The sequence below is a fragment of the Diachasmimorpha longicaudata genome, chromosome 7 (genome assembly GCF_034640455.1).
Source record: "Diachasmimorpha longicaudata isolate KC_UGA_2023 chromosome 7, iyDiaLong2, whole genome shotgun sequence".
Classification (NCBI taxonomy): domain Eukaryota; kingdom Metazoa; phylum Arthropoda; class Insecta; order Hymenoptera; family Braconidae; genus Diachasmimorpha; species Diachasmimorpha longicaudata.
The window spans coordinates 7,094,304-7,108,062 of record NC_087231.1 but is presented as its reverse complement, the minus strand read 5'-3'; the positions used below and the strand labels follow the sequence as shown (position 1 = coordinate 7,108,062).

General features: G+C 35.6%; 3 protein-coding genes across 8 annotated transcripts; 2 read left to right on the top strand and 1 right to left on the bottom strand.

Annotated features, from left to right (window-relative positions):
- Positions 1 to 390: 390 nt before the first annotated feature.
- On the top strand, positions 391 to 2,669 carry LOC135164830 (histone H3.3A). Its single transcript, XM_064125532.1, has 3 exons — positions 391 to 543; positions 1,039 to 1,168; positions 1,432 to 2,669. Exons 2-3 carry the CDS (start codon positions 1,041 to 1,043, stop codon positions 1,712 to 1,714), a joined length of 411 nt encoding a protein of 136 aa, XP_063981602.1. The 5' UTR covers positions 391 to 543; positions 1,039 to 1,040; the 3' UTR covers positions 1,715 to 2,669.
- A 1,122-nt stretch (positions 2,670 to 3,791) lies between these two features.
- On the top strand, positions 3,792 to 5,856 carry LOC135164829 (histone H3.3A). 2 transcript variants are annotated; one of them, XM_064125530.1, is made up of 3 exons: positions 3,792 to 3,949; positions 4,676 to 4,813; positions 5,062 to 5,856. In XM_064125530.1, exons 2-3 carry the CDS (start codon positions 4,686 to 4,688, stop codon positions 5,342 to 5,344), a joined length of 411 nt encoding a protein of 136 aa, XP_063981600.1. In that variant the 5' UTR covers positions 3,792 to 3,949; positions 4,676 to 4,685; the 3' UTR covers positions 5,345 to 5,856. The 2 variants fall into 2 exon arrangements, with proteins under 2 accessions (XP_063981600.1, XP_063981601.1); XM_064125531.1 differs by lacking the exon at positions 3,792 to 3,949 and adding an exon at positions 4,060 to 4,464.
- A 43-nt stretch (positions 5,857 to 5,899) lies between these two features.
- On the bottom strand, positions 5,900 to 13,700 carry LOC135164825 (nuclear distribution protein nudE-like 1). 5 transcript variants are annotated; one of them, XR_010299395.1, is made up of 9 exons: positions 13,683 to 13,700; positions 11,333 to 11,513; positions 10,951 to 11,241; positions 10,743 to 10,879; positions 10,234 to 10,407; positions 9,661 to 9,761; positions 8,741 to 8,916; positions 8,448 to 8,518; positions 7,182 to 7,250 (listed from the first exon to the last, which is right to left on the bottom strand). XR_010299395.1 is itself a non-coding variant. In XM_064125522.1 (8 exons), exons 2-8 carry the CDS (start codon positions 11,413 to 11,415, stop codon positions 7,193 to 7,195), a joined length of 915 nt encoding a protein of 304 aa, XP_063981592.1. In that variant the 5' UTR covers positions 11,416 to 11,513; positions 12,912 to 13,326; the 3' UTR covers positions 5,900 to 7,192. The 5 variants fall into 5 exon arrangements, 2 of the variants coding, with proteins under 2 accessions (XP_063981592.1, XP_063981593.1); XR_010299393.1 differs by lacking the exon at positions 13,683 to 13,700 and adding an exon at positions 12,912 to 13,330; XR_010299394.1 differs by lacking the exon at positions 13,683 to 13,700 and adding an exon at positions 12,408 to 12,856.
- Between the last annotated feature and the right edge of the window lie 59 nt (positions 13,701 to 13,759).

Sequence of the window (13,759 nt, the reverse complement as noted above, 5' to 3'; positions counted from 1 at the left end):
CTTTTTATTCGATGTTGAAAACTTTACTGTAATTATTTTCCCAGTAAATACACCTGAATGCTTTCCAACCATTCCAAAAAAATCCAACTAACGCTTTGAAATAAAGAAAAATGCTATCGCCTGTTCGTTGACCTGGGGTAAAATGGAGCTCGCAATCAAACCCCCCAATATTTGTCTACAAATATCGTCGTCAAAATTGACATGAACTTGGCCAACGTTCGATGAACCTATGCTCTGCCTGGCCAGTTTTCTTCCCCCACTCTGTTAACCCCCCTTTACATGCACGTCCCCTACTCTTAACATTAATGAACGAGTCGTCACGGTACGTTTGCGTTTACGGTAGGTTTTCCTCAACGATGTTCATCAGCTGGACGCATGCGCAGTAACGGCACCCCCCTCTCTTCACAACATATATTGTACGCTTTCAGTTCCATCCGGACTGCAAACTCTACAACAAGCTGCTTTTACCCCGCTCTACAGTAGACGATTCGTTCTCTTTTGTGTAACAGTGAAATTTATATTTTCAGCAGCACATTTAATCAGGTAAAACAACTCATTGTTCTATATAAACCTTATTTTATCAATATCGCGATCGCGACGCGTATTTTTATGGAAAAACACTAGTGATATACTCGGTATTTCTGACAATAATGGTTTTTTGTTGATAGCGTCTCTCACGCATTGAAAACTGAACAAATACGTTGTCCGCCATTTTGTGCATTTACTTGCTTTTGGAGGGAAATTGTACACCGTCCCTTCAGACGCTATTTCCCAATTTTCCACATGGCTCTGACTCTCGAGATTAACAATTTACCGTTGAATTTCGTTGAATCCTTCATATATTAGATAAAAATTCAGTTCGTCTTAATTAATAGAATTCTTCACCGCGAAATTTCGAGCCATTAACCCCATTTTTTTAATCTGTCGGTGGACTTTGTTTCGGAGAACAACAATGACGAAATGTTCTCAGTAATAATGACGGGGCTGGAATTCATCAGTACAAGTGAATTAGTGATTATTGTTGGTTGTTTTTTTCAGAAATGGCTCGTACCAAGCAGACAGCTAGAAAATCGACGGGAGGAAAGGCTCCCAGGAAGCAGTTGGCTACTAAAGCTGCACGTAAGAGTGCCCCCTCAACGGGAGGTGTAAAGAAGCCTCATCGTTACAGGTAATACTAAAAAAAATTGTCAACTCCTTCTGGAACTCAATCAAATGTGATAGTTGTTCCAGAATCTTTTTTATTTTCTTTATTTATTCTTCATCTTTATATTCCCTTGATTTTGATCTTCAATAGCTTGATTTTCGATTTACTCGTTAATAATGAAATGAAATGAAATTGCATGCAGAAAAAAATATCAACCAATTTCAGTCATTGAGCTGAATCACGTATGTAAGAAAAATAAACCATGGAATATTTTTTTTTTTATTCAGGCCTGGTACTGTAGCCCTTCGTGAGATCAGGAGATACCAGAAATCGACTGAGTTGCTCATCAGGAAGCTCCCATTTCAACGTTTGGTTCGTGAGATCGCTCAGGATTTCAAAACCGACTTGCGTTTCCAAAGTGCGGCTATTGGTGCCCTTCAGGAAGCCTCCGAAGCCTACTTGGTTGGTCTTTTCGAGGACACAAACTTGTGTGCAATCCACGCCAAACGTGTCACCATTATGCCCAAGGACATTCAACTGGCTCGTAGAATCCGTGGTGAAAGAGCTTAAACTCCTCATCGAACTCTGAGCCGAACTGGTTCGGTGAATTCTCATGTCATCGTTTCGATAAATTTATTTTCATCATTATTTCGTTTTTATTGTCATTCTTTCGAAATACTTCGTGAGTTACCTTCAAATTTTTATTTTCTTCCGTTTATCATTCAATTTATAACTTTGAATAAGCATAATCGTCACTGCCAAACACTTAAGATCGGCACATCCTGCAGAAAATATCAAAACTAGGTGAAGAAAATCATTAATAATATCAGAGGCACTTCTTCATGATAATTCAATGCAAACAAATACTCTGGGCATCGCATAAACAGAATTAATTTGATACTGTTTATGAAATCGCAGATGATCCTGTGGGATGTAATAATTGTGTTGAATAATCGTCATTTGGTTTCGTCTCGTCGCAGTGCAAGTCCCGCCCTGAATATATCACATTATATGGAGAATAAATAAACTGGTGTTTCAAATTCTCCACGAATTTCACTATTTGACTTTAAAAATTTAATTTACATGTCCTTGCATTGTGACGTCTTTTGTTAGCACATAAAGTTATCGCAGAATGAAAACTGAAAATATTCATTCGGAAACTGTTCTGATGTACAAGTAGAATAATCTTAATATTACGTAATTTTATTAGACAAAGAGAACTAGAGGTAGACTAATTGACATATAAACATAACGTATCATTCGAAATATTATATAGTCTTTTTTTAATTCTATTAACTAGGAACTAACAGTGTATAATCTACAACAATCGATTGATTTTCAATTTCGTAGAGTTTGGGTTTCTTTGCAATGAAAATTGATAACTACCTGTGAAATTTCACTTTATCAGAGCACTCATACTTGCGTAGACATATAATAAACCAGGATTATGTGTAACCGAGTATCAATAGGGAATGTATATTATATAATGACTCAGTGATAACCGCAATAAAAATCTTGACAGATATCTATATATTGTTTTCATTGGTGAGTCATCGTTGAGGAGATATTCCACCATTATGGGAACGAGAGCCATTTTGAGGAAAGCAACGAAACTTTTTGCGTAGCAAAATAATAGATCGGTAAAGAAATTCAATCAAAACCCCTGGTACTTTCTCTGAGGAACTGTATGGAATTTCTATTGAACATAAAGAGGATCTCAACTGAGAACGTCCATAAAGCGGATTTCTTCTTATAATTTATTATTCTGGTGGGATTTATTCACGAGTTAATATTAATCATAATGGAGATTATCAGTGAGGTCGAATAGTTTTTCTCCTTCATCGGTGGATCGATTTGCTGCCATTACAAAGGCTACAATTATAGTTTCTAAAAAATATAGCATTTGATAGTGCTAGGAGAATAAACTTGATGGAAACTATCGATCAAAACCCAAATAAAATTAGAGTCAATAAAGCTGTGGACAACTAACATTCACGAATTTCTCTTCTACCTTATATTTACAAAAGAACGGTATAAAAATTGCGCAATCTTCTCCAAGAATCATTCAACAGAATTCCGATGAAGATTAAAGAAAATTCCTCGGAGAAAGCGTCAGCTCTTGCAATTAGATTTGTTCCTCGGTATAATTAATGCATGCCAATCCTGTATCAGGATAAAATTGTGAGGGGCGACTAATTTAAAGAATGCAGCAGATGATAGCTTGACACACAGGGGACTGGGCTAAATATTCAATGGCATTCCACCAAGAATTAGTCATTCTCTTCCCAAAAAAAAATTTCATTTCCGTTGCAATGAGTCACAAAACAAATGAAGTACCCATTTTGACCCCCTCTTCTCAACCAGCTGGGCACGTACGGTGATGATGGCTAGCGTAAGGGTAAAAACTGCATAAGTAGGGGAGGGGGGGGATAGATCCAAATCGAGAAATCCACGTAACAATTACAACAGCAACAACGTTGCAGGAGTTTTACTCCAATTGTCCGGTGCAGGCTCTAGATAGAGATTGACGTAAAGTTAGCGGGCTCCTTGTCCCCACCAATCGTCAACATCGTTGTACGAGTAGTGGACAATACGTGCACAGTGATTGGTGGAGGTAGAGCCCGCGGGCTTACGTGCTTCTCACAATTCAATTGCTTCGAGGGAGGGAGGGAAGGGAGAGGTGGTGGTTGCCGAGTGCCCCGTGAGGACTTGTGTCTGCCTGTTTGGAAGAGCGTCCACTGCCATCGAAGTACAAGGAAACTCGGTCTCGATTCTGACATTTAATCAGGAATTTATCCTCACAAAGTGAGTATTGCCATTAAAATTGCTGTTACTCTTTGATTTTTAGGGTTGAGTGTCGAGTAGTGGTGTTTCGTTCGGTGATAGTGATTGATTTATGTGGAAAATCCATGGAAAATCTATTGGCTATGGCCTGCTCCATGGATGTATTGCCGTTGCCACCATCTTGTAATTGACGTTTGGAGGGAACTGTGTCTCACGACCCATTAAATACGTCAATATTATCTTTCTAATGGACATGTGAGCTGGATATTTATCTGATTGTTGAGTAGTGGTGATTCCTGGATTATTTGTGGTTATCTAATTGATGGTGTTATGGAGTGATTCCTGGGGATGTAGCCGAAAATACGTGGCGAAGGGGGACGGAAAATAAAGTAATGGTTTTTCTATTGTTCACCGATTCAGTGCAGGAAGACTTGGTTATTGCGCAACTCCAAGTTTCCCCACTTATTTTTCATCGAGAAGTAAAGTGACTCAATTCGGGTGTTATATTTCTCGTACAAGTGATTCTAGTAATATAGGTATGACAACAACTGGGTCTCGGGGTGATTAGCATTATCGATTTTATTGTAAATTTTAATATTCCTTACTGGTTATCTGGTGAATTATCATTTGAAGTCGGACGGGGATTTATGAATTCTGAATTGTGATGAAAATATTCAACGAAGTGTTGATGCCTCCTGCTTGGAAGTAACGATGTTCATGTGTTTTTATCGCGTGTTTGTGTTCTAGGTTCTGAAAAATGGCACGTACCAAGCAAACAGCTCGTAAATCAACTGGAGGAAAGGCTCCTCGTAAGCAGTTGGCTACAAAAGCTGCACGTAAGAGTGCACCATCCACTGGTGGTGTCAAGAAGCCTCATCGTTACAGGTTGGCTTTTTTATTCAATTGTATTAGTCCTTTAATAATTTTTATCGACTTTTGGGCGTTCCCCCTTTCTTCGCCCTCACTTCATATCAAGATATTGACGATGAAAATTCCCAAAGCATATCTTTGTTCATCTATCTGTAGATATTACACATAATGGAGTCCGAATTTTTTATTGACATATGCCATGTTTCTCATTACACATCTCCTGTCCAATGTTCTATTATTCCACTTCCAATTTTTGTTTATAGGCCTGGTACAGTAGCACTTCGTGAGATCAGGAGATACCAGAAATCGACCGAGTTGCTCATTAGAAAATTGCCATTCCAACGATTGGTTCGTGAAATTGCACAGGATTTCAAGACAGATTTACGTTTCCAGAGTGCAGCCATTGGTGCACTTCAGGAAGCCTCCGAAGCTTACCTTGTTGGTCTATTCGAAGATACCAACTTGTGTGCAATTCATGCCAAACGTGTCACCATTATGCCCAAGGATATTCAGCTGGCTCGGCGAATTCGTGGAGAGCGCGCTTAAATAGCATTATCTTTCATCATCATATGCATACCCTTTATTCTTAACGTAAGGATAATGGCAATTCATCGTGATTCATGAATTCATATTATTTTTTATATATTTTCTCATTCCAATTTTAGGCCTCGATTTATGTAAAAATTCACCAGTTGGTGACGCTCTGTGACCTTATCCTTCGTAACAAAATATTTTAATGTTAACTTCAGTCTCATCATTAATTGGAATTTTACTACCAAATGTAGATCTGTGTTGGCTTGTTTTATATCAACGATGAATATAGCTATCTACTGTCATTAAAATCATCATAATTGTATTGAAAGACATGCGCATATCCCAGCGGTGTCGTAGGCAATAAGAAAATAATCATTCAGAAATACCGAAAATTTAAACTTCAATACAATATATCCACGAATTTCGACCGCATCCACTTTTAATAAATTATGTAGATTATATTTCGATATTTCATAATCCATTGTGTGAAAAAAAGTTTCATAAATAAATTTGCTGAATGTAAATTGCGCTTTTATCTTTTCCTCCTAGAAATAATAAGCCCAGTAGTAATTTTTCCATCTACTTTTATTCAAGTTTACAGTTTGAAATGGGTGAACAATTGATCTTTACAATTCGATGAATCAATAGTCAGTACAATTTATAAAAAATAAATCACTTGGGTTAACTGAAGTATATGTTGATTCTTGTCAAACGCTACAAAAGAGAGTTTACCAAATTCTAATGAAATTCAAGTTCACAATTTTAGAATAAATTCAGGAAAAAATAGAGGGTGTAATTAATTGAATAAATCCTATTATGTATTTGCGAATGAAAGTACAGCACACCATGATATTGCATTAATTAGTCATATTATCTCAAAGGAGCATTTGAGATTTCCGGCAATATAATTTATTACATCTATAAACTATGAGATTGAAGAGAAATAAAAGACATTCAATCATGCGATGCCTCCTGAACGAGCAAGTCTCAGTCTAAACGCCACTTCAGTAAGTTAAACATTGTATACATTCAACAAATATAAATACGGTTAACATTTTCTGACATTGGCGAAATTAATATTAGACCAGAATTTTTAATTTCGTTTGTTAATTAGCTTATTCATTTTGCAATTTTTAGAGATCTACTCTGAGAGGAGTCCACTCTCTTTCCTATACTGCGTGAAAAAAATCCCTATCAACACTGGTAATTGGTAGCTAAAAGAGAACTGGTCATTTTCTTCAGCTGAGATTCTGTAATATATTATTTATACTATTGTATATAACTATATGTACAATTCGCTGATTTCACTCAAACTCCATAATAATGTGAATTCGATTGTTCTTTTAGTGAAATACTTTTCAGCCTAATCTACCAACTATTTATGACATGAAAGAGACGTGTGAAAAAAATCAAATGAAAAACGTAGTGTTTTCTTCGAGTAATTCTATCCCAATTCTGTCTACGTAAATTTTCCGAGTTTTTCTTCTTGAATTTTATTATGAGAAACAAATAAGAAAAACAGCTGAAAAAACTTAGAAAATTTGTGCCCAAGAATCTCTATAGAAAAGTCAAAATCCATTGACTTTTTTCTAGAAAACACTATTCGAAAAATAACTGAAGTTGTGGAAAATTTAACATAAATGGCACAAAACACAAATAAAATTTCTTAGAAAAAACACTACGTTAATCACTGAAATTATTTCATACGTGCAAAATTCATTAAAATTGCACATTTAGAAAGAATTATTTTTTATTGCAGAAACTTTACTATGCCAAGTGAGTAGCTCCTGAAAATTTTTCTCAATAAATCACTTAATTTCATCACGGTATTGGTGCATACTGGTTATCAATGTTATCACTTCATAATCGAATGTGGTTGTTGTTTCCTGAAGTCAGGCCGCGCACTTGCCGTCTAGTCCTGGTTTGAACAAAGTTAAAAACATTTTCTTTTATACTGGAATGAAGAAGCAAATCGAATACTAGAACAGGAAGACGAGAAAAATATCAATGACCAACATCACACAAGTATAAAAAATTTTCCTGTCAATCGGCAAATTAATAATGCCACATACATCAGACCACATGCTCCGTGTGAAAAAGTGATTGTTGTTCTTTCTTTGAAATTAAAGATAAAATATGAAGCATGCAAAATTTGCGCAGTGCTACTTTATACAAAACATACGAAGAGATTTAAATAACAATTTGTTATTTTTACATAAAATTATTGGTGTAATGGTTGTTTACGCACTAAACTAAATATCAGTTGATAAATTATTTAGTAATGAATAAAATTATTATTTACGTTGACAAAAATTTGACAGAAAATCTAGTGTAATTGTTATAAAATTCTGTTAAATATGGTATTTGTCTTTCAATGTTAGTTATTATAAATTATGTTATTCCGTTGTGTAAAAGTTCTAGAATACGATTTTTTAAAGTTTTTTTTACGAGAATATGTTAAAGACAAACAGAATTTACACAGAATTAAACCATTAAACAGAATTTTTCAACCAAATTCCTAGATTTTCCCATCAAATTTTTATTACATGTTGTTAAACAACTGAACATACAAAAAATATAGTAATTTTCCTCGAAAATGCAACCTAACGAGTCACGATACACTGTTAAAAAATTATGTCTGAAATTATCTGGATCATGTTTGCAATTTTCATCACATCTCGAGTCCGCAAATCAATAGGAACCGAAAATTTCAGTTTAGAATTCTTTGAAAATCGTAAATATTTTTTTTTTTGTTTTTCTAGTAAAATTCCGATCGTCAAGTTTTTTCTCTCTACATCGAAAGCTCTTCTTAAATCACTGTCAAATCTGTCTATAAAATTTCATTATTTTTTCTAACAGTGCACATGTTTATACTCAGCACCTCTAATGAGTATTATCCAAATGAGATTATGCTGTATACATAATGCAAAAATGCATGAATAAATCCCAATGGATTTTGAAGAATTATCTTGCAAGTATCGAAGAGTACATACAAACAGTAGCGTAAAAATAGTTACAGGTACTAGCATGATTGGCATATCGAGGATTCTTCAGCCTTTCACGAGGCATCCAAGTGCAAAACATGTAAAGTTACAATGACCATTTCTATGGTTACCTGTATAAATCCCTCATAGCTTGATCCTCACGTGACGAATTCCTGCAAGTGTTGAGCTTATTCTCCAGAGCCTTCATAGAACAAAACAATAGATGGAAATTTAGCCTGCTGTTATGCCAAAAATCATGATACTAGTGATAGTTGCTCAATGGTGTTATGTGGACGCTTCAGAAATTTGAAAAACATTAATCAATCGAGATGAGTGATGGTGTCATACTGAGAGATTGAAGCAGTGGACAGTTAGTACTGTAAATTTGATGCAGGAACAAATAAAAAAATAAAAAAACAAGGACCTGGGTGTTTAAGTAGGGTGCAACCAGTGTCTACATAAAGTCTCTCAGCACTTGGTCAGCTTGGGTTGATGATCAATACATTGAACCGGCTGTACCGCTTCGATGGTTTCCTCTTTATTACCATTGAGGCATGAACATTTGACCTTCTTACACTCCATGCAGACCCACCTGTTAATCTACCAAAACACCAGCTACATCACACTAATTTGCAATGCAAAATCATAAAACTTTTTTCATTACGGAATAATTTAGTATACTTGATAACTACCTAATGAGAATCCACTATGGAGTTCTTTATTTTTTGATACATACAATGTTTAATATTGATCATCATCATCTCGAAACAATTAAATTTGGCAAAATGCCAACGTAACATCGTTATTCCTCTAACTATTATATAATTATTCTGCTAAAGAAATGTCTTCTCTAAATAATTTGGATTTATATACTGATGTGACATTAATTCGGTGAATTTTTATTCAGGCCCACTTAATACCTATAAAATTAAATCTGAATATATGGTTATCATTTCAGGTGAGTGATCTCCCCGCTTAACATTTATAAAACTTTATAATCCTCCTCTGATCTACAATTACTGATATTTCAAAAGGAAATAGCTGCAGTCACATCCATACTGGAGCACTCGAGCTTTTCCATTCATAGAAACCAATAATTATGTACAAGAATTCCCCGACTTTTTACCATAAACCATCGAATGTGTCGAAAAATCAAAGGATTCCATTGTTTGTAATAAATCATTGTGTTAAAAATGAGTTAATCGTGAACAATACCAAAACTATAAAACAACAATTGGATAGAGCTGGGAGCTGGTATGTTGCGAAATTGTTCCTATACTTGGGATGTAGTTCACAATAGATGAAAAATACAGAGACATGCTTCTGAAGTGAAAGTGTACTCACCCCGACTTTTCGCATGAGATCACCAATCATGTTCATCGCTAATATTCTCGTTGATGGGGCCATTGGCATGTTCATGTTGTTGTTGATGACGACGTTTTCAACTGGCATGAAGGGAAAAAAATATATTTATATATTTATTTTTATAAAAATATATAAATTCTATAAATTATATATTTAAAAATGTCAGCTCAACCGGTTTCAATAACATTTAATAAATAAATAATTTTTTTCAATGAAAAAATGAAATAAAAAAGACTATGCAACAAAGCAATAAGATTAAAGAAAACCTTTATTCATAAGTAACAAAAAATAGTACAAAAAACACCAATTTCCCAACGAATTCGAGAAAATCTATATCAAAAGCTAAATTACAGGGATGGAATTGATTTATAAACCGATAGTCAGTTGATGAGCTTGCTTCATCAATGATAGAAGTAGCCCTCGTAAAAGTCTTGCGTAGCCCTGAACATTTCACTGTTCATTTGACTGTACTCCCTGGGAGCAACACGCGGAACGACCTCTTAGGACGTGAGAAGAAACGTTTCGTTGTACGTAAAACATTATTCATCTTACTTTTCAAGGGTGACGGCGTGTGCCCTGTGCTCGTTATATTCTGCTCAGTATGCGGCAGGATCGTCTCTCGCTCGACGTGCAACTTGTTACTGTCTACCAGACTCCGTACTTTGTCTGCTGATTTGTCGTTGTCAGCTATATGTCGTTTCAACACGTTGAACTCTTGTTTGAGATCTGTCGAAGCAAAACGAGCGGTTCTATTAACACGTCATTAGATCTCAATAAAATTATTATCTAGTAATAAGAGCCATCCAAATTACTTTTTGTATGAGTATTCTGGACGAACATTCCATTGTTGTGAATAAATAATGGAATTTTATGTTTATTTGTAAATATTTATTGACCTGAAATTGATTGTTACTGTATTAGTGTGGATATTAAAGTCACTTAATGATTCTCTATAATAATAATCAAATGAGGATGAAAATGGGATACTCAACAACGAATTAGTAAAAAGAATTCAATGAAATCAAATGAGAGGTGTTACGTCAATCAGATATATTACTCACCTCTGTTTTCGTCCATCAATCGTTGAACAATGATCTTTAGGCTTTCTTTTTCATCTAGTTCAGACTCCAGAAGTGCATTCTTTTCAATAGCTGAATTGAATTTGGCTTCGATTGCCTCTTCTGTTGCCATATTTATTCTGTAAATAGAATGATGATTAGACTAAAGTGGTTAACATAATAAATATCGACAAAGTAGGGGGATATTTACCTGTGAGCTCTCTCCAAATCATCATTTTTCTGTTCTAATTCCCGTATATACTTGACAAGTTGCTCATGTTGAGTCTCGAGTTCAGAGACTTTCGTTTGGAAACTTGCACAATCCACCGTTTGCTGGTCCAGTCGTGTCCTCAACTGCTCTATCTCAGTGGCTAACCTCGCATTTCTCTGCCGCAACTCCCTATTACTCTTCTCAGATTGCTCTAATGATGTCTCCAACTCCTTCTCCAGCATCTGTGAATTCTCTTGAAATTCCTCCAACTCATGCTCTAGGTCCTCCTTCCTATAAAATGTCAATACATTGATTTGTTAAATGATTCTCAATTAAGCGAGGGGTAATTGATTCGAAATATTTGAGGTCCATTGTTAATTACCGTTGGTACATCTGTTGGGCAATTTCCATCCAATACTGAATCTCATCCTCTTGCGAGGAAAATTTTGGAACATCGAGATCCATTTTTAAAGGTTTTCTTTGTGATTCTTCAGAAAGTTTTTAGGACACGACTTTTCACCTGGACTTTACGTTAAACTTGATCACAGGCACGATTGCATTTTCTGAAACACGTTGCCAGTTTTACTTATCTGAGAAAATTCACAATGATGATAGAATAGAATGGATAAATCGATAGTGAAGTGGTAAGCCGAGATAAGTTGTGTTATCTCTGTCCAGATTTTGAACAATGTTCCCCAATCTAAAGGAGAGCGAAATTTTTTTAATTACCTTTGATGTACTACTCCATTCGCTCCGTGAAAAGGGTTATAATAAAAATTTTGCTATCTTCGTTAAATCCCAAGATATACATCAAAAACTGGTCAATAGCCGAAAGTGGCTTATCTCCATTTACCACCTCCCTACTTTGTAAGGAAATACCAAAGTCATTTAATTTTTACCGAATTCAATAACGATTACAAAATTCACTTGAATAGATTTCTGCTGCTTTGCAAGGAATCAGGTGGAACAAATGCCTAGCAGACGAAATTATATTCTATTGAATACATCACCGCTTTTAATAATTCCAATGAATCTAATAATGATGAAATAAACACGGCCAACTGGTTAATAAATGCTGACAGGTAAAGAAAATATGATTTTTCTTGTGTGAGTGAAGGTCAGAATGAAAGACTTGAGCACAGAGAAATGTGAAGCTGAGTTTGCTCATGACTCACAAATACTGTTTCATAGAATTGAATGAGTAAATATACGCCTACAATTCAGAGTTCCCAATAAGGGAAATTTATACATATTCACTTTAATAATAACAATCACTGTATATTAAAGTTCAACAGATGGAGAAAAAAATCATTCATTTCATGCAACCAAATTGCCTTTCACTCGTTCTCCAATTCTGAATTTTGTCTCTCAATTGACTCTAACAATGATGATCCTTCTTTTTCATTATTTCTCAAGCGATAGTTGAACCACAAAATTATATAGTCTAACGTCTTTACCTCCAATAATTCGCAAAATGCCAAAAATGACAACAGTGCAAAGACGAACAGCTGCATAACAAACTTCAGCAGAATAGTAATAATTATTTGTCTCGGGTAAACAAATACCAGAATAAAAGATTCCAGAAGCAAATACGAATGTTGCAATAGACTCCCACGATCACTAGGTCCCTAACAATGCGATCCAGCTAGTCCATGCTGAGTTAATGTTGACAACAATAGACAAATCGACCTCCCCATTTATTCCTCAATTCTGAATTTAGTCCGTGTGCCCATCGCAAACTACTTCCACAAACTTGTCATTCATCCAGTTAAGGATTAAAGGGAATTGACATTACACAAAACAGTCGCAAAATTCCTAACGGCCAAACTCTCCGTGACATTTGTCACGTGACCGAGGACTCCGACTCGTATTGAAGCTTGACAGGACCTTTGAAATCCACTCTCTCTTGTAATATTCACGCTTCTGATACCTTTCATGAGAATACAACAGTAATTACTCACATTAAACGTCAAACTGTCGAATTATTCAGACCCACATAGTTTTTAGTAATGCATCAAGACAAGATGGCGAATGTGGAGAACCGCGGTGGATTGTAAAACGTAATACTGCTCCTCTCAGGTGCCACTAGTTCCCTGAAATAACGTTAGAGTGACGAGTGGCGCTATCTCGTCCATCTAGTGCAGACGTTACGCACTAATTCAATTCAGAAAGTTTTCTGTGGATGGATGAGAACAAAAGTTTTTTTCACTCCAAAAGTCATAATCTCTTCTAGATTTCGTCGTTTGATAAACAGAACACGAGTCTCTTCGTGTGAATACTGTGTAAATTGCTTCCATTCAACAAAATATAAACCTAAATAAAAACATTCATTGAACAATGATCATAATACCATATTTCCAAATACCAATAAATCGAATAAAAAAAAACCATTCATAGAAAAATTTTCTCGGTACGATGAACTTAAAAATTAGAATCTTCTACCCCCTCTCAATCTTTCCCCCCCGAAATTTCTTCACGTAGGGATCCACCGTCGAACGAAGCAGGATGTCCAGGGTATCCCCATGGAATATAATCCATTCCATTCAAAACACTTCCCCTAGGTGCACTGTAACACACACCATAACCGGAGCAGAACTCCTGACAAGATAAAAGAAATCAAAGATGGACTGAAAAATAAGGAATAACAATAACGAGTGTCATTGATACCGGAAAGCACCGAAAATAAATATTCTTTGAAATAAAATCGAATGAAAAAGTGTATGTTTACATACGAGGGGAGAGAGCTGAGATGTGTGCCCAGTCGTAACATCTGTTCTACGACTGGAAAAGGAGCAGTGAGGGGGGGAAG